General features: G+C 39.6%; 1 protein-coding gene across 7 annotated transcripts in view; it reads left to right on the forward strand.

Annotated features, from left to right (window-relative positions):
- Positions 1–19,727, forward strand: part of grin1a (glutamate receptor, ionotropic, N-methyl D-aspartate 1a) — a 71,824-nt gene that overhangs the window by 32,923 nt on the left and 19,174 nt on the right. For 4 of the 7 annotated variants that reach the window (XM_041811423.1, XM_041811427.1, XM_041811425.1 and 1 more), the window contains 11 exons: positions 3,354–3,440; positions 3,842–3,977; positions 4,305–4,432; positions 7,733–7,897; positions 10,407–10,525; positions 10,881–10,993; positions 11,577–11,725; positions 13,728–13,885; positions 14,447–14,608; positions 14,926–15,035; positions 15,394–15,539. In XM_041811423.1, the coding sequence (XP_041667357.1) occupies positions 3,354–3,440; positions 3,842–3,977; positions 4,305–4,432; positions 7,733–7,897; positions 10,407–10,525; positions 10,881–10,993; positions 11,577–11,725; positions 13,728–13,885; positions 14,447–14,608; positions 14,926–15,035; positions 15,394–15,539 (1,473 nt within the window). Of the gene's footprint in view, positions 1–3,353; positions 3,441–3,841; positions 3,990–4,304; positions 4,433–7,732; positions 7,898–10,406; positions 10,526–10,880; positions 10,994–11,576; positions 11,726–13,727; positions 13,886–14,446; positions 14,609–14,925; positions 15,036–15,393; positions 15,540–19,727 lie in introns of all 7 variants that reach the window. The other 3 variants (XM_041811422.1, XM_041811426.1, XM_041811424.1) reach the window with 1 other exon arrangement.

A 19,727-nucleotide genomic window follows, 5' to 3' on the forward strand; every position in this document is an offset into this window, starting at 1 on the left:
CCAGTTTTCTGTCTTTAGTGGAACACACCTAATGTAGGGCAGCTCCATCATTCCCAGTCAGTTTACCAAAGCTGCTGCTGCATTCTGTCACTAAATCTGAGTGGTACTTCAAATATTTACATTTATTCTGCTATAATGAATGAAGAGTTCATGAAAAATTAACGACGACTGAATGCAGAGTAGGCAAGGGAAAAAATGTCTTTTTAAATACTTAACATTTGGCTGAAAAGCAGCCGTTTACTGCCCTCTCTGGCTTAAAATTCAAAGTCTTTGACCACAGCCTGCATTCCTGATGAGGAGTCAAACGGCTAGAAGAAAGCACAGGATTTTTGGGTTGTTAAGTTACACTCTATCAGCTGATTTTGCACGGCTTAGCCTCTCTTGCAGCAATGCTTAACCTCAAGGTGGACCAGGCCTTATGATGTCTTTTGTCTGCTATTCAAATGCTCAGCTACATTCAGCTACATTCAGCTGTAGAGTGACAGATGGTGCTGCATGTGTATGAAATTGAAACCCTACCATTCCTTTTTCAGAAAGCTATCTGTTCCTGTTAGGCCTCAGATTTCCACTTATTTCATCATGCATAAACCAAGTCAAGTCTTGTCTTTCATAAGACAGAAATATTATTTTCAGAACTGAATGTCAACTTAAAAAAAAGCAAAAAAACAGACATGGCAGGAAAGGGGCTAAAATTACTTACCTAAAAAACACTTGTTGAACAGCAGTCTACTTGATGGTCCACTGTACCTACACTACATAGACAAAAGTATTTGGCCACATCTGTTAATCATTGAATACAGATGTTTTAATCAGACCTGTTGCCACAGGTGCATAAAATCGAGCCGCTACCCGTGTAGCCATGCAAACTGGGTCATTCTGAAGAGCTCAGTGGCTTCAAGCATAGTACTGCGATGGATGCAACCTTTGCAATAAGACTGTGAAATTTCATCCCTGCTGGATATTTCACAGTCAGCTGTTTGTAATGTTATTAGAAAGTGGAAGTGTTTAGGAATAGGCCAAGGTGCGTGGTGTATAAACGTTGCCAACACTGTGTTGATTCCATAGCTGCAGAATTCCACCAAATCAATGCAATCTATGGTACAAAAAAAAGGGTCAAATTGGTTTAATCTAGCATATTAAGCAATTTCAGCTATGATCTCATGAAACACAAGAACCAGTTTCAGATAACTGTAAGCTACATTTATGTTAAATATCCATTTACAGGGTTATTTTGTAAAAAGAATTTCATCTCTGGAGAACAATACATTACTGTCACAATTTTGCAAGTTTTTTGGTTACATTTTTCAAAAATACCTCTTGGATACCATTTGAAAAGAAGTACCAAAAAAATACAAATTTTATTGTACAGATTTGTTTTTTACTGAATCACTGCTGTCACATCAGAAACATTGCTTTTACTATCATAACACGGCATTATTTCTTTAAAATGTTAAATACTGAACTATTATTATGTTGTTTAGTTAAATGTGGATGAAAACTGATGAATTCTTTACTTTGAAATTAGTTCATTTGCAATGTTGAAATCAGTTCATCGAGAAAAAAGAAAAAGTCCCAGATTTATAATTCCAGATTTCCCTCACGTTATCATTTCTTATTTTACTAATGTTAGTGCCGCTCATATTTTATTCAGATGTTTCAAATATAAATTTCAGTTGATCAATACTTTGGTCCGTCTAGTTTTATTAGGAACTATCAGTGATAGTTGGTTCAACCAGTGAGGTATTAAACATGAGACAAAGGAAAACAAAAAAATATGCAAAACGGAAAGCAAACCAGAAAACAGCCCAATATTTCTATGCGTTTCAAAATTAAAAGTATTGCTTTTCAGAGCAAATGTCTCATATTCGTCTGTGTCAGTGAAGCATCCCAAACTAGCTCATGTAAACACAGGATGCAACCAGCGCTGAAATAGATGTTTGCTGTCGGTTTACTTCTGCTGGTTAGTGTATAGTCTTTAAAATGTTTTAGCAGCAGTAATATCTTTGACCCTCTCTGCTTTCACATCAAGAGGGTTCTTCTTCTTCATTGGTGGTTTAATAGCTGTTAGCAACCACACTTACCAGCATCACTGCTGCCAAGATTGGCGGATAAATACTATCACATTTGTTTTCTTTTCTTTTTTTTAATTTCAAACGTATTTGTCGTGGGACTACGTGTTTTACAACTAAAAATATGATTACAAATAGAGAAACGTCACCAAAAAATACTTGAAAAATGTAAATAATTAAAAAAAAAACACATATTCTGTATGACGATACATACAAAATCTAAAAGCTTTTTAATATCATTTCCATTTTAACATTAACATTTTGTTAGACAAATTTGGAAGACAAAAATATTAGGAAACATTAGGATACAAAAAAAGATTTAAGTGGAAAAAATATAGAAATGTGTACCATTGTGCCCGTATGTGATACACAATTGTGTCTTTCTTGTGTTATGTAGTAAAATAGACCCACTGTACTCACATGAGGACATCCATTTTTATAGCTACTTGTTGTCAATTTACTGTTTAGTTTACTTACTAGGTCCTGCTAACCCCAAATATCCAGGAAATATAACAAATGAAAGCTTTGGTTTTAGGAGATTAAGCCTGGACACCGATATCTGCAGTCTAAGTACCAACGCTCCAGCCTGCAAGTGCACCTGACTCTTAAAGGGAATAAGAGCTGGCATTCATGTTGCACCAAAAACACACTGATGTACGCTCAGACAACTGATCTGACCTCTTTATGCTCTATGTGTAGTGCGCCGTTTAATTAGCAATAAATACATGGACTCGCCCCAAGCCTGTTAAGAGCACCCATAGACTGCTGTAAAAGCTGTAATTTCTTTGATAAAAGCATTCTTTGAGTACTGTTCTGCAGGATTTACAAAGCAGAACCTCTCTTCATTAGTGAATGAGGAGGCTAATGAGGAAAACACATCCCGAGAGCTGAGCTAACTACCCCTGCAGAAAAAGACTGTCACACTCAGTTGAAAGCTGTGTGAAAAGCTATTAAGCTCCTTTATGATTAATCCGTCATATTATATTTATATACAACTAAGAGTGGGCATTTTAATGAGCCAGCTGCACATACAGCAAACAGTCGTCACTGCAGGATTAGCACTGGAGCTCACTGGTGTTTGCAGTGATAATAATACGTTCCTGAAAGCCTCAGGTATGATACATAAGTCAGAGGTCTCTGAGGTAAATAAAAGAAGTGCTGAGCTGTTGTTACATAAAGCTGACTCATTAGCGAAGCTCACCTACAGTGTTAGAGCCTCATCAGCTGCATGCCTTCTGTCAGCACTCACCTATAATACTGTACATGTGTGTGGCATCCCCGCAGGTGGTGATGAACAATCAGCGGAAGATCATCTGGCCCGGGGGAGAGACAGAGAAACCACAGGGCTTCCAGATGTCCACTCGATTAAAGGTAGGGCTCCTTCTTCAATGTGACATTCACGTCCGCACAGATAGAGGACGGCCCTCAGCTGATATGCTCGTGTTGGACAGTGCGATGACATTTTATTCTCAGAGGGGAGTGAAGTTAATCTATGCTTATAAAAGCAGAAGTGATAAATTTGTTATGACTTTCATCTCTTTAAATTTGTCATAGGCCTGCGAAGAAGCGCTCATCTGTATCCTTGTCAGTTATTTTACATCATTCTGTCCGTCTCTGTTTGTCTGTGTGTATCTGGGGGTTAGTACGTTGGTTTTTTTGTATTTTGCTTGTTTTTTCCGAGCATTATTATTCTTTCTCGATGAAGTCCCTCGGGATCAACCACATTGTGTTCTGGCTTTGTGATAAACAGCTTTCTGTCCCGTCTGTTGTAGATAGTGACGATACACCAGGAGCCATTTGTGTATGTGAAACCCACTATGCCGGATGGAACATGCAAGGAGGAAATGACATTAAATGGAGTCTTAATTAAAAAGGTTATCTGCACTGGGCCCAATGAGACCATCCCAGGTAACACATCAGGGACGTTTATATTATCACTGTGCTTTTACTGCACCCGCCAAACACCCACTGGAGATGCATACATATATATGCAGTAGGTATCTATATATGTATGCATGTAGCTGAGTGTGCCATTCAGAATGAGAGGTCGCTGGGAGATGCTTGGTGTGTGTGCTCCGTGTGGCAAACGGCGTGATTGTGCGTGTGGTCGTCTGCAGTGCACCGTGTCACGCATCCGTTCCGTCTACGTGCGCCGCCACCGGATCAAAACAAAACAATCCAACGCGTATCCCCAAGAGTGATTGTAACTTAAATTTGTTTCTGGTTTGGTTACAGGACGCCCAATTGTTCCCCAGTGTTGTTATGGATTCTGTATTGATCTCCTGATCAAGTTGGCTATGACCATGAACTTCACTTACGAGGTACATCTGGTAGCTGATGGGAAATTTGGAACCCAAGAGCGCGTAAGTGTTACAAGCATGTTTGTCATAGTATTGCATGTGATGGAGGTTGAAAGAATTATTGTACTTTTTACAAATCACATCATTTAATTTAACTCCTGACTGTATATAAATATGAGCATCAAGTCTCCATCTCCTTCTGCTGTACTAAAGTGAAGCCAAACGTCCACTGCAACAAGCATTGGCATACTATTCTGGTAACATAATTTGGAGTGTTCATGCCCTTTAGCTAACCAAAGGACATATTAAATATTCAAATTTTATCTCCAGGTTCCCTCATGTTGGAACAGTCAGCAGAACAGATTCTCATGTCAGTTTGAAGCAGACATCCTCAGTAATGCAAAGTTCAGTGACCACATAGCCATTATTATTACAGTCTTTCTTCTGCACTTGTTAAAAAGAGCTTTCAGTTATTACTCAGCATCCACTTTTGGCACACTGAAAAAACAACAGTTGGATGAACAAGTAGTAACATGCAATTGAATTAAGTTTTCCCAGTTCAAATTAACAAGTTGTATTAACACAGTTCCTTTGAGACAAATGTTTTTACTTTTAAGTTATATCAACTCAGTTTTACTCATAAATTATGTTTGGTTAACTTAACTCCTTTAGGTTAAATTACACTGTGGAAACTTGCCTTCACTTAGAAATTCTGTTTAAATTCAACTCAAAACAAAATGTTGGAGTACTTTTCATAAAGCTGCATGGTCTTTATCCTTGTAATTCTCCCTTATTTCTATTTTATACCTTAATGTTGAGGATTTATGCCACCAAGGTTAGGCCAACTTAAGTAACTACACATGACAATAACTGAAAGGTGCACACTGAACCAGGATGTCCTCTTCCATCATGCTCAGTATGCCATCCATTGTGTATTCTGGTTGCTCCTCACAGGCAGGACTACTCTAACTGAGTCAGTAACTTCACTCATGGTGCAGAAGTGTCTAATACAAAAAGGCATTCTTGGAAGACTCTGCAGATAAAGGATGACTGTCAAATAATTTACATGCAATTACAAAAAATACTTAAAAAGGATTTAGTACTGTTCACTTAAAACTAAAGATTTATTCTGATAACTCAGAAAAATAAAGCTGGCATAGCTGTTTTGAATTTCTAAGTCAACACAACCCCTTTCCTTTAGCAACCTTCTATTGTTTGATCTTAAAGCAAAATACTGAAAAGTGCATTTGATGAAGGAAGTGTACGTCCAGAGAGATTTGTACTCGTCCGTGTTTAATTTCAGTTTAGTTTTAATGAGTTTTTACTGCTGGTTTGTTAGTTTAGTTTTTATTTTGCAAAAATGCTTCATTTTAGTTTAGTTTTTAATAGTTTCAGTGTTAATTTTAGTTTTTGTGTTTTTTTTTGATAAATGTCAGGGCTGAGTGAACATCATTTATTTTTGAAATCATATTCAAACAGGCTCCTGTTCACTTATCATTTATTTAAAGATGATGTTTGAATACAACTTCAGTCATAAAACTACCACCATGTGAAGTCTTAACAAATCAGTTAAGGCCATTTTACACTCTCCAACTTGGGTGTAGGTGCCAGTCAGTATGGTTGTGTCGAAGACTAAAATGAAGGATATAAGGTCTCTATTTTAATTTTATTTTACTTAGTTTTGTAAGCGCACTTTGAAGTTTTAGTTAGTTTTTGTTCAATATGTTTTTTTTTTTTTTTTGGTAAAGCTTAGTGTTTATTTAGTTTCAGTTTAATGCAATGATTTTTGAAGTTTAATTTTAATTATTTAGTTACTTTTAGTTAACTTTAATAACATTGCTCCCCACAGGTGGGACTTCCCTAACCGAGTCAGTAACTTCACTCATGGTGCAAAAGAGTCTAATGCCCAAAGGCATTCTGGGAAAATAAAGCAGATAAAGCAAACACCCAGGTAAACCTGGTGTTCTTTGACCTGCGTTTATAGTTCTACATTAAAGGAACTCACAATTTCAAGTTGGAAAAGCCCAAAAAAGTACCATACTGCCACTAAAGTACAGAACTGGATTGAATTCACGCAAAATATGTATTACTTCAACAAACACTCAAATACATTTTTTTAGAGTGTATGGAGTGTAAAACAATCAAAATTCTGTGAACATAACAACCATCTGTTAACACAGAGTAGGCAGGTTTGCACCATCTGTAAAACTCCACAATAAACAGCAATGTGTTAGCAGTACACTATGGTTCACCTAATGTGTCTAAATGCCTGCCAAAGGCCGTTCAAAGATTGGATGTATATTATGGTTCCAAAAGGGAAGTCAAGTGATGCCAAGTGCCTAAAAATGTATTGTTTTTAATGACTAGCTGAGGACAATTTCACTGCTGTTAGGAAGACTCCTGATTGTATGAAACCAGAGGAAAGAATGTGACACAGTTAGCCTCCGCAAACTTTTATAAATGAGGTCATGTTCTCCAATACAGCACTGCCTTCACTGTTCAGTTCCTAAATTATGGTATCATTTGGAGTGAAAGCTACTATAGGGATTGATTAACAGGATGGAGGCATTTCAATCATTTAATAAGATCTTATCATTTAATAAGAAGAAATGTAGTTGCTTTATTGATACCAAGAGAAATTTCAGCTTTTCACTATATTGCTGTTAGACATTCTCCCCACAAGCATAGGCCTGAAAGAGCAAACAGGAACTATAGGCATACACTGGTGGACAGATGTCAAAGTGAGGGGGCTGCACAGGGACTGGTACCCGGAGCAGCTTGGCATTAGGTGTCTTGCCAGAGGGCAGCTTGGCAGTACTCCAGAGGTGAACTGGCATCTCTCCAGCTACCAGACCCAGCTCTATACTTGGCTGAACAAACAACCATCAGATTCCTGAGCTAACAACAGCTATTGTTGCCCCACTTAGCTACTGTCACCCCAAATTGATGTTTATTGCCAATGCTTCAAAACACTCAAACAGGGGATGTCATGGTTACCACTACATCTGTTTCACGTATTCAGCCCAGGGTGTTTACTGTTCAGAATCTAGCAGATATCATCACTGTTGTAAGATGAAAGGAGCAGAACACCATAGTGCAACAAAATATTTGCAGGTAGTCCCATCAAGTGTACTATGTCAAGGATAACAAACTTAAACTTTAGAAACTACCCTTCATTGCATCAGAGTTCCTAAAAATAACAAACCCACTTTTGAGGCAGTTCCAACGCTGTGAAGCATGCCTAAAACTTAAATCCCCACAAGGCTAAACCCAAATCCTGAAAGCCTGTAAACATTCTGTTGTCTAGACAACAGCAGGTTGACAGCACATTCTCATGTTAACACCTTCCTTTTGGGACTCCAGGTAAACAACAGTAACAAGAAAGAGTGGAATGGCATGATGGGAGAGCTCCTGGGGGGCCTGGCTGACATGATTGTGGCCCCACTGACTATAAACAATGAACGAGCCCAGTACATCGAATTCTCGAAACCCTTTAAATATCAAGGACTCACCATTCTTGTTAAAAAGGTAAGTGCCCCATTGCTCTATTGTCAGACAATTGTCTGAATTAAGAAATTCCTTATTTCCCTACATACAGTCACCAGCAAATCACCGTGGCAGAGAGAAAGCGGGAAAATGCATAAGTAAGCTGTTTTAAACATTAGCCAGTTATTTATTCTGCTGATTAAACAGGAAGTCCTAAAATTAGGCCAATCTATGAGTTTTCCTACATGTATATGGTTTTCAATCTGGAGCATGGCTCAACTATTTTGAGCTTAGCACCCTTAGCTCAGTGTCAGAACAAAGTGGACACCATTCATGAATAGTGAGTACCATGATGTAACCAGGCAAAAGTTCATGCAAAGATTTCTGCAGCGGAAATAGAGATGACCCATGGAGAATGCTTTTCAACCAGGTTGAGTTTGACTGGGTCTGGGCTTAAAAAGAGCTTATTAGAGGGTTGGTGGTAAAGCCCACATGGGCCAACCAAAGGAATATACCTGGGTTAGTAATGGGCATACTATTCAGGTTGCAAACATGCAAAATATGCATAAAATTGGTATGTTAAAGGCTTTCCATGACCCACCTTGGTTAGCCCATTTGGGATCTAAATGAAGACAAAACTGTCAGGGCCCGAGTAAATTATCTCAGATGGGCCCCATATCGCAGCTTAGGTTTGTGCCATCCCCAGAAATGCCCCAGATTTTTAGTATGAATTCTTAAAAAGAGGTTCCACTTCTTACACTACTCAACTTACTTATAAAATACACTACAGACTGATTAAAATTTCCCCTGACATATTTTCCTAAAACAAAAGCTAAAACGTTTGCTGTTTTGTCCGGACGCTTTATGATGGCCAGTTAAGCACTAATGCTAAACTTAGGCATTTCCTGTAAGTAGTCTAATGTTCCTTCAAAATAAAAGTCAACTTGCATTTTACCAGTGAAGTGTTTCTAGTAGGAAGATGTAACAGCAGGAAATATTTGGTTTTCAGTAGCAATAACTTGACACAGCCCTATGGCAGCTCTTTGATCAAAAATATTCTAATGAAAATAAAATAAAGTAAATAAAACTTTCTGGATCCAAAATTTTTGGGGAGAAGAAAAAATACAGAAGTTTAGTGAACTGACACAAGAAGAGGAGGAGTGTAATAGTTACAGTAAACACTTATGTAACAGAGTTATGTTAGTAACCTATATTTTTTTATTATTATTATTATTGACTCTGTAGTTCCAGTATCTTTTTGATTGATAAATGGCTATCATGATACAGTCTCAGACAAAGGCCTCAAGGCTGTGTCTGTTATCTCCTACAAAACTTTTGTCAAAATACATGAAACTTTAAGTGCCCTATTTGGCATGTCATGGAGACGATATTTAAGGGTTTTATTCTGCTGAACCGGAAGCATCCCCAGTTTTCACTTCAGAAATCTGGTCACCGTAATTTAGTGGACACATCACCATCACCATTTATCAAAGGCTCACACTAACAGTGTGTCTCAAATAGCATACCTCTGTACTAAACACTATATATTTTAAGTGCACAAGTGCGTTCACCCTCAGAAGTATACTCACAGTCAGTATACAACTGGCGCTCTCAAAAATGCCCAGAAAACAAGTGTGGATCGATGAACAGTTGCACCCTCAATGAACGCCATATTGGTGACATTACTGTTACCACGCTAGTGCGCTAGCTAGTGTTAGCATCGGCTAGCTAGCTACTGTGTTACTAGCAAAGGCAGCAGATTTTGACTGAGAAAAGAGTGTTTAAAATTAGTTAAATTCATTTTCTTTAAGTGACCAGTGTTAACATAAAATATAAGTTACATGTGAGGGAAATTGGCCATTAAGTTTCAATTCTAAATGTTTGTTTGTAACTTACTATGAAAAAAGAAGTAGAAGAAAACAGAGGCAGTTAAACTGTTGTCTTTTCCTGTTAGTGCAAAATGGCAGTGGACAATTTGGGACAATACTAGCATTAAATACCAGGATTTCAAGCCCATGTTTATAAAAACGAAAGGTAATTAGTTTAATGGACTAGTAAATCTCATGCTAGCTGATTTGATAACTGAATGTAACTGTTTTACTGCACACATCCCTAATTGTTTTTGCAGTATACTGACAGAATTATGCCATTTGAGGCACACTGTAGATGTTTTAAGAAGGTACTTTTAACCACGAAATGCATACCCTTGACATGGCTCAGCTATATGCAGATGATGCAGCTGTATTTTTAGAATATTTTTCCTTCCAATATAAGTAGTTATTAGCTTTCTTTATTTTTAAAATTGTGTTGAAATATTTCTAAACACCTAAACATTCATCAGATCTGTATTTAAGTCACTTAAGTGTATGTGGTGATGCAGTGTTGACTTTTGAACTACGTCAGTCCTTACCATGACCATTTCATTATTCATGTGAAATAATTCTGAGAGTTTGATTTGTGTTTTTCAGCCTGTAATGACATAGCTTAAGTGCTGTAATTATGTCAAATTAAAAATCTTCAGTCTTGAGCTAACTACACTGTGTGTTTTCAGGAAATCCCTCGCAGTACACTGGACTCGTTCATGCAGCCGTTCCAAAGCACACTGTGGCTGCTGGTGGGTCTATCGGTGCATGTGGTGGCGGTGATGCTTTACCTACTAGACCGGTTCAGGTACACGGGGGATCTGTGTGTGTACGGCTGTGCCCATGTGTGTCCGTTTATGTATATCATAACTGAGTGAATGTTCATGAGTGTATGTAAGCGCACATACTCTACACCCCTGCGCGCTGCAGATCTTCCCTTGGTGTGGACTTGAAGGCAACAAGAGGTGAAGATTGGCACCAACCATCCCACCGCTCTGTCCCTGTGCAGTTGTTTTTGTCTGTTTTCTAAGTTACCTCTTGCTTTAGCTCACTCATTTTTCAGTTCCCTTCCCTGCCTGGGGGTGCCAGGGTTTTCCCCCTTTACAGGTTCTTGGAGATTTCTCACTTTCTCTCCTGCAACCCTCCCAATTTTTTCCCTCCAGCCCGTTTGGAAGATTTAAAGTAAACAGTGAAGAAGAAGAAGAAGATGCCCTCACCTTATCGTCTGCCATGTGGTTCTCCTGGGGAGTGTTGCTGAACTCTGGAATAGGAGAAGGTGGGCCAAGAAATGAAAAAGAAAGCCATCACGGAAAAATGTCCAACTCATCATTTATTCAGCACTAAATGCTCCCTTTTTCCCAGAACATGGTAATGCTGTCGAGTACTTTAGTCTTCAAGCAGCTTTGCATGTGTAAAAGACCACTGAAGGTGTTTGGGGCTTAAGGTGTTGCCTGGTTGTCATGTTTTTCCTTTTGGATGACAAATTAGGTCCTTTGAAATTACATTTTTCCACGACAGCTTTTGCTGCAGCTTGTCTTTTAATAGTCTGGACCTGTTACTTCAGCTTGCCTTTGTCTTTCAGCATATTCGTTTCATGCTGGATATTCTAGTGGGCTAAATTTGTTTCCAACTTTCAAGCTGTTTTCATGTCTTCTGTGTAGTTTTTGACACATGAAAAGTGAATTCATAATAATCAAGCGCTATATACAGTTAATGCAGTTTTAGCAGTACAACTAATTGAGTAGCCTAGTAGTTCTTTTGAAAAAAAAGCAGTCAAACTGACCTAACAAAAAAGAATATATTTCAGTTAGGGGCTGATGTTGTTGACTTATAAGATGTAACTTGAACTCACCACACAGGTGCCCCGCGTAGCTTCTCAGCGAGAATCCTGGGCATGGTGTGGGCTGGTTTTGCTATGATCATTGTAGCCTCTTATACTGCCAACCTGGCTGCCTTCCTGGTGTTGGACCGGCCTGAGGAGCGCATCACCGGCATCAATGACCCAAGGGTAAGTAAAGGATGATACTCTGACCATGTAATAGTGCTACAGCAGCTATATTTTAATTGTAATGATGGTTATACTCTACAATAAGGGGACGGTAACACTTTAGGTCAGTGGGTCCTAATTACCTAGTCATCACGTAGTAGTTTAAAAGCAATAGGTATAATTATCTAGTAATTTCTCAGGAATAAGGTGGTTATTCCCTGGTAATTGGAATCAATTTTTACCAAATAATAACTTGGAAACATTGAAGTAGTAAGTAAGCATATACCTAATAATAACATAATTATCAACTAATTCCTCATTTTACTGTGGCACTTTACTGGTAATTAGGTGGTATTTTACCCTAACCCAGGGGCGTCCAAACTTTTTCCGAGGGCCGAATACAGAACTATAGTAGGGTGGTTTATGCCTCACCTTGAGGATATTAGAGTTTGTAAAACTGATCTAATGTAGGCTAAGATATGCTTAGTGATTGAGTCTGCCTAAATGGCTTGTTAACTGCCAACCAGATTTTGGGAGGCCCTGTTTGGCCTTTAACAACCACTGACCCTCAAAAATCCTGAAATGGTACTTGTACTGCTATTTGCTGCCAAACTCCATCAGGGAGTGATAAATCAAGAAATTGTTTTACTTTGCTTGCCGGTATTTTACCATTTACAGTGCTGTCTCAATTTAGTCACACAAAACACATCAGTGAATTCTTCTTGTCAAAATGTTTGTTTACAGAATTAGCATGGTAGCATGGGCTTGTGCTGAAAATACAAAGTACAATACAGCAAAGCACACACAAACTTCATGCTCAAATGTGGGCCATATTTCAATTATATCTAGAATTTGCGGCGGACACATGTACTTTTGACACCCTGAAGAAATTTCTACATAATTTTAAAAAATGACATTGTATGGTGCCTGTAATATAACTTAATATAATGTAATTCTATGTTATTCTTTGGAAAACATAGAAATTACTTGGTAATTATGGACGAAGGGCTGACTTCAATTCAGTGGGCTGAAATATAGAAATTACCTGAAAAATTACTTGTGAATTACGAAGGACATTTTTAAGAAATTGATTTGGGAAGGACCCACTTCATTTAGTGGGCCAAAATTATGAAATTACCAGGGCATTATCAAGCAACTTATAAAGAAAATTATTAGCATATTTCTGAAAATAATGTATTGGTAAAATAACACCTAATTACTGGAGAATTGCCACAATATTAAAATGTAATTTTTCTTTTCTTTTCTTTTTTTTTTTTTTTTTTTTTGTTTTTGGCATAGTTAACAATATTACGAGGAATTTCTTGATACATTATTATTTGAAAATACTTCCTTTTATCATATTTCTGAGTTAGTACTTGGTAAAATTTCAGGTATCTACCACCTCTTCTTGAGAAATTACAAGATAATTTTACTTCTTACTATTAAATTACTATGTAATTACATTGAAATTATTTGGCGATTACTTGCTCATCAGGGCCCACTAAGATAAAGTGTTACAGAGGGACAAATAGAAGTGCTTGATCAAGTTTTGCTTTAGAAAATCATTGGATTAACAAGTGAATGACAGTTTGCATTTGCTTTTGCCAATTGTAATATAATTTCTGCTTTGATTTTTGCATGTATGCACCTCAATCGGATCCAAACTGGACTAGGCAGTTTGCGCATGCTCCAATGGTTTCCACGCCAGGCTTTGACCCAGAGGTCAAGCAGCATAAATGCTAAGAATTTCAGCAGTCACGTGTTACTACATAGGTATTTGTACCAAAAGTAAAGTAGAGACTATCTACAGATATTACATTGTTAAAATTTGTCAGTGTTTTTTTTAATTATTTAGTTTACTACCAGTTTGCCACGTGCAATAGTTGCAAGCTGAAAGGGGGCATACCATAGCAAGCAAGTCATGTTAGACCAAAAATATAACTATGTATAATTACACTGCAGAAACAAAATTATTAGTCCCCATTCCTTAACTGCTGTGTCTTGTCCCTGACTCCATCTGCAGCTGAGAAACCCATCAGACAAGTTCATCTACGCCACGGTGAAACAAAGTTCCGTGGACATCTACTTCCGGCGGCAAGTGGAGCTTAGCACCATGTACCGCCACATGGAGAAGCACAACTATGAGAGTGCCGCCGAGGCCATCCAGGCCGTGCGTGACAAGTGAGTCTCGGCCAGGCCGGGCCGACCAGAGCATGTGTCGGCCGGCTGCTCAACCTGTCAGGCACACTGTCCAGGGCCAGTCCAGTCAGTTTAGGAGGGGGGACATGGACCATTGGACCAGAAGGGGGCGGCGGGATTTACTGCTGCTTTCCCTCTGATCCAGGCCCATCGCCTGGCAAAGTCAGATGTTAAGGGACAGGAACAAGTGTGGTGTGTCAACGCACTGGCACCAGTGTGAGGTTAAGCTAACGTTGAGTGGAGGAGCACCCTTTTTCAGGTTGTACCCAGACGAACTTCTTTGAGATGAGGGGAATCCAATGGGGGACGCGCCCTCACACTCTGGCATTGGATTTCTTTTGGGCCATAAGCAGCGGTAGAGATTGCTGGTAAACGCTGAATGACACACAAGATCTGGTGTGCGAGAGAGAGAAGGGTGGGAGCCGTAAATGTGTATGTAAATCATTGTACTGTCGCACCGTAACCCCCTCCTTCCCCTCCTCCTCCTCCTCCTCCCTCCTTCCTCCTTCCTCCTCCTCCTCCTCCCTCCCCCTCCCCCCACAGCAAGCTGCATGCTTTCATCTGGGACTCTGCGGTGCTGGAGTTTGAAGCCTCGCAGAAGTGCGACCTGGTGACCACGGGAGAGCTGTTTTTCCGTTCGGGCTTTGGCATAGGCATGCGCAAGGACAGCCCCTGGAAACAGAATGTGTCCCTGGCCATTCTCAGGTCTGTCCCAGCCGAAGCTGCATTACTCGTATGACTTCTTTTGTTTCTTATTAATATGATTTCTCGGTCATGTTTTGACCTCTTTTATAGCCATCCGATACATCGCCTTATGTCACATCTTCTCTCTCTGTATCTCCCCTCTCCTACCTCCTGCTGTCTGTTTGTCTCTGTCAAGTGTTTGTCTGTTTGTCACCTGTCCTGCTGTCTTAGTTTCATTTGTGTTTGCTTTGTGGGAGTGAGCGGCTCGAACACGTTGTCCTTTGCGGTGTGTATTAACTTTGTCACCTCTCTCCCTGCCTCCCCTGACCCCCCTGCAGTTCTCATGAGAACGGCTTCATGGAAGACCTAGATAAAACCTGGGTGAGATACCAGGAGTGTGACTCAAGGAGCAATGCCCCAGCCACACTCACCTTTGAAAACATGGCAGGTATGGTCCATATTGCGAAAAGAATCGTTAAAAGTGATTGGACAAAAACTGCAGTGGTAAGGTACTGTAGCGCTTTTTTGTCCAATACCTTTATTGAATCGTTGTTTTAGTGTCGGCGTGGGTGCTCTGTGGAAATGTGCCGTACAGTATCTTGTGCTGTGGCTTTGTGCGGTTGTGATTTAAATAATACTGTGTGGTTTTCAGCCGCCGTCGTTAGTCGGATTCGATTGATAAAGATGGGGCCCCACTGAGCATGACAAACCATTCATTCTCAGTGGAAGCGGCGGGCTTTGCATCTCACTTGCTCACGTCCCTCCACCTCTGCTTTGTTTGTGTCCTTCTTTTCCGCTCCTGACAGGTGTCTTCATGCTGGTGGCTGGAGGCATAGCAGCCGGGATCTTCCTCATCTTTATCGAAATCGCCTATAAGCGCCATAAAGACGCCCGCAGGAAGCAGATGCAGCTGGCCTTTGCGGCCGTCAATGTCTGGAGGAAGAACCTGCAGGTAGGACTGATCCCTTCTGCCTGCTCAATCGCAGTGTGGAAGATTCTAAAAGCCAAAAGAACTCCTCTTCATGAGGGTCGATATGTCTTTTTACTGCTAGATCTCCGACTGTGATCTCCGATGCCTTTATTTGCTATAAGGTATCCTCAGTGGCCACCCTTTAGCTGTTGAAACAGTGTCCTGAGGCCAACAGCGCCGTTTCTCTTGTGTGTGCCTGCAGGAGAATAAGGAGGCCTCTACAAGTCAAGCTGTGGCTGGGACGCCCTCATTAGTATGTAACATACCGGTCCTTTTAGAGTGCCAATAAGATAATTAACCTCGTAACCCACTGACATAACAGATATCTGACTTCAACTTCCATTTTTGGCATGAACTAGTATTTCTAAGCAGCTGCAGCGGTGCTTATGAGCTTCATAAGGTCAGATGATGTTGACATGGAAGCCAAGGATTAGCAGCTACTGTCCTGCCAGAAAAAAACAACAAAAAAACAACAATGACTGTCGGTTAAATAACATGAATTACATCATTGATTTCGACACACTCCACTCGGTCATAACAGCTGCCAGGAGCTATCAATACAAATAGAGCATAAAGATTAAAATCAATTCCCTGGGTGAGTCACTCGTCAGTGATTCTCCCACTGTAGTCGACATAATGGCTGTGCTAGAGTGAACAGTGTGTCTGCTTAATGCACAAACCAAATATTCAAAATTAAACCTCCTGCCAAGGGCGGCATACAAGAAATGCAAGTAAAAGGGTATCAATTTACAAGCTAGTTAATCCTTTGTGTCTGAAATTTTGTTTTTCATGTGCTGGCATTTGCAGAAGTCTACGTAATGAAACATCTTTCACTAAGCCAGCAAAATTAGGTGCGATTGTATTTGTAAACCAAAAATATCTCCATGGCGAAACACTGCTACTTTCTTTTTTTTTTGTGATTTGAGTGAAGCAACTCTCAGCTACATTTAGAAATGAGGTACTCCACTAGCAGATGAAATGCCTTCCAAACACATACGCACTCAAATGTGACTGTGAACAGTTGGAGCACCCTGCTCCATCCACACACCCTCCCTTTATTTTCTTGATGGTCACACTCCCCGATCGGATAGCCTGGGGGAACAGGGTTTCCACGTTTGACGGCCAGTCACACTGTGAGTCTGTGATGTGGCTCTGGCAGCCTGTCTTCAGACTCTTTGTAAAACATTGAGCTCAGAGTTTGGCCCTGTTGAATTGAAACAGCAGGGCCGGAGGAAGGTACAGTATAAAATCACAAGTGCCTGTCAGCAATGTCATTCTAAGAGTGTCTGCCATCGACCTGACAAGTGTTTGTCACTGTCGTGAGTGTCCTCATATGGATGTACGTCCTCTAGGCACATACAGCGGGAGAATGCATGCAGGGCAGGCGACACTGAGAAAGGAGAGGGACACACTAAACTGCCCTAGACCAGTGCGTTTCATATCCATGTCAGCGATGATCATGTTGATTTCCTTGCTCCGATAAACAAAGATGCATGCTCATCTCGCTCGACTGTCACTGTGGGCCCTGAAGCTACAATAAAGGACTCACACAATCTTCTCAGCCCTAAATAGAACTGCAGCAATGAGCTGCACAAGATGCACAGAGGAAGGCAACAGAGTCAAGTCGAGCTCATACAATCTGCTCTGTTCTGCGTGAACAATGCTTTGGATAATATTCATCCTGTTTGGGTGATTACTGTCCATGATCTAATCTGTAAAATTTAGAACGCCAGCTTTGCAAAGTAGGACACAAACATAATGATGGAAATAAAAGATCACAGTTTATGTGGCCTCCTCCTTTCTTAGGACAGCAAGCACTGAAACCTGGAGTCCCATTGTTGGCATCATTTTGACTGCTTGTTTGGTGTTTGTAATGTAATTATGTGCTTATGTCCTGCCTCAGGATGGTGCAGTAGTGTGCACCCACACATATTTAAACTCAAAGATGTAACCTGAGAGAACGTGCACCTCTGACTAACTGTAAATCTGTTTATGTAGAACATCCCTCATCCTCTGCAGGCTGACAGTATCTTAAGTGTCATGCAAAAAACTGTTTATGCTCAAAAGCCTTTGAAATATAAGTTCATTAAGTAGCACTGCACCAACAATGCTTAAAAAAGAAATAAAAATGCATGCATTGTTAGAGCTGCATGCAATAGATATCCCAGCTTTTAAGGGCTTTGGCCACAGAGATGTAGTGGGGGTGTAGCTATTCAATTTTATATGTGTTATAGAAGGCTAATTATGTTACTGTTTGAAGTCCACTTGAATCTGTATGATGTAAATTTAGAACTTACATTATATGAAGTGAACACAATGCAATTTCTTTGCTATGCAGCAAAAGTAGTGCAAGGTTTTGGATCATATCTTGACAGCATAAGGCGTTTTGTGTAAAACAGTGGTTCTCAACTGGTCTAGCCTCAGGACCAATGTTTTCTTTGATGACAAAGATTTCCATGTTTAATAAATAAAAATGCTGCATGAAAGATCTTGGATGGAACAAGAGACAGGACAAAACTGACATGTTTTGCACCTCCCCTTTTCCCATGATAACATGTAAATTTTAGCCAATTTTCCAGAGATCTTGAGAAATTACTTTATTAACATGGTAAAAGAAGCTCTTCTATTGCAAGAAAAGGAGATAAATGAGTTGAAATATCAATAAAGCATTTAAATTTACCCATTATTACAATAAAACAGTAAAATTAAAGGTATTGTTGCATGCTCTTCATATACCAATTTTTTCCAGACACACAGTGGGGACCCACTGAAAACTGCTCCATGACCCACTTTTGGGTCCCAACCCACCAGTTGAGAACCACTGGTCTAAAGCACATGATGAAAAGCGATTGAGGCGTGTCCATCTACATGTTGCATTTTGCGTTTACATTGCAAAGCTAGGTCAAGAGCGTACAGGGGTTTGATTAAGTCATTTGTTTTTGGGTGTGTAGTAGGAGTCAGCTCTTATTCTCTTAAAGAGTAAGTTGCACTTGCAGGCTGATACGTTGGTATTTACACTGCAGATTTTAGTTTTTACTCTTTTGTAGCCCAAACTCCAGCTGACTCTTTTAGCTTTTTTTCTAATCATTGTGCCACTGAATACACCATCAGAACATACTAGTTTGAGGATTTTATTTATATCTCACTGAAGCATTCCTACATCAAAAACACAATCAAAACAACATGATAAATTTATTTATGTGAGACACAAACCCCGTCCTTATTAACTATCAAAATCTCCAGACAAATCAATAGGATCAGACTATGTAGACTGGTTTTCTGTCAGGTTGTAAATATGTATCTACTTATTTTCAGGGGTGTCACGAACCAGATCTCCTGTATCAGATCAAAGGCAATATAAGCATTTTTTTTTTTTATTCGTGAAGATCAGCAGTTTGATCCGATCAGCCCAGCTGATCATTCACGTCAGCTGTTATAAACAGAGCTCAACTTGTGGCAGGCTGTAAATGTGCAAGTAAGACGACAAAGCAGCAGTAGCTGCATTAGCAATCTCAAAGCTCAAATGTCAGCAGTATGGAAATATTAAAAGCTTGAGAGGGAAAACAGTCCAACTGCCACTTGCAGCATCTGTAACACAGCCGTTTCCCAAGGTGGTAGCAATAGAGATAAGTTTAATACAACCAATTTGATCCGACGTCTCCAAACTAAACATGCATCAGAGGTGTAGGCTGCTATACTGACCCAATAACCCTAGACTTTAAGTGGAAAGATAAATACTCTCAAGAGAGCAATGTGGCTAAAAAGATCACAGAAAAGGTGATGGAGATGCTGGCTTTCCTTTAAACAGCCACTGTTGTTTGAATCTGTATGATTCATTTGTTTTTGATACTCTTCAAGTCAAACTGTTTACACCACTATAAGCGGAGTTGGGATGTTTTGAATTTTTTTTTTTTTTTTTGAGTTTTTCTATGATTAGAGTCAAGATAATTTTACCAATTTTAAATGGGATTGTAATATCATTTATTGAATTTATTTGTAATCATGACTGTTGAAGCTGTTTACACCACTTTTAAGTGAGACTGAGGCGTTTTGAATTCACTGTTTTTGAAATTCATTTTTGAGACTGCTCAGGTCAAGCTGTTTTGACTCCTTTAAGTGGATTTTTGATTCTTCCATCCATCCATTATCTATGCTGCTATCCCATTTGGG

This window comes from Cheilinus undulatus, linkage group 17 (assembly GCF_018320785.1).
Source record: "Cheilinus undulatus linkage group 17, ASM1832078v1, whole genome shotgun sequence".
In the NCBI taxonomy this organism is placed as follows: domain Eukaryota; kingdom Metazoa; phylum Chordata; class Actinopteri; order Labriformes; family Labridae; genus Cheilinus; species Cheilinus undulatus.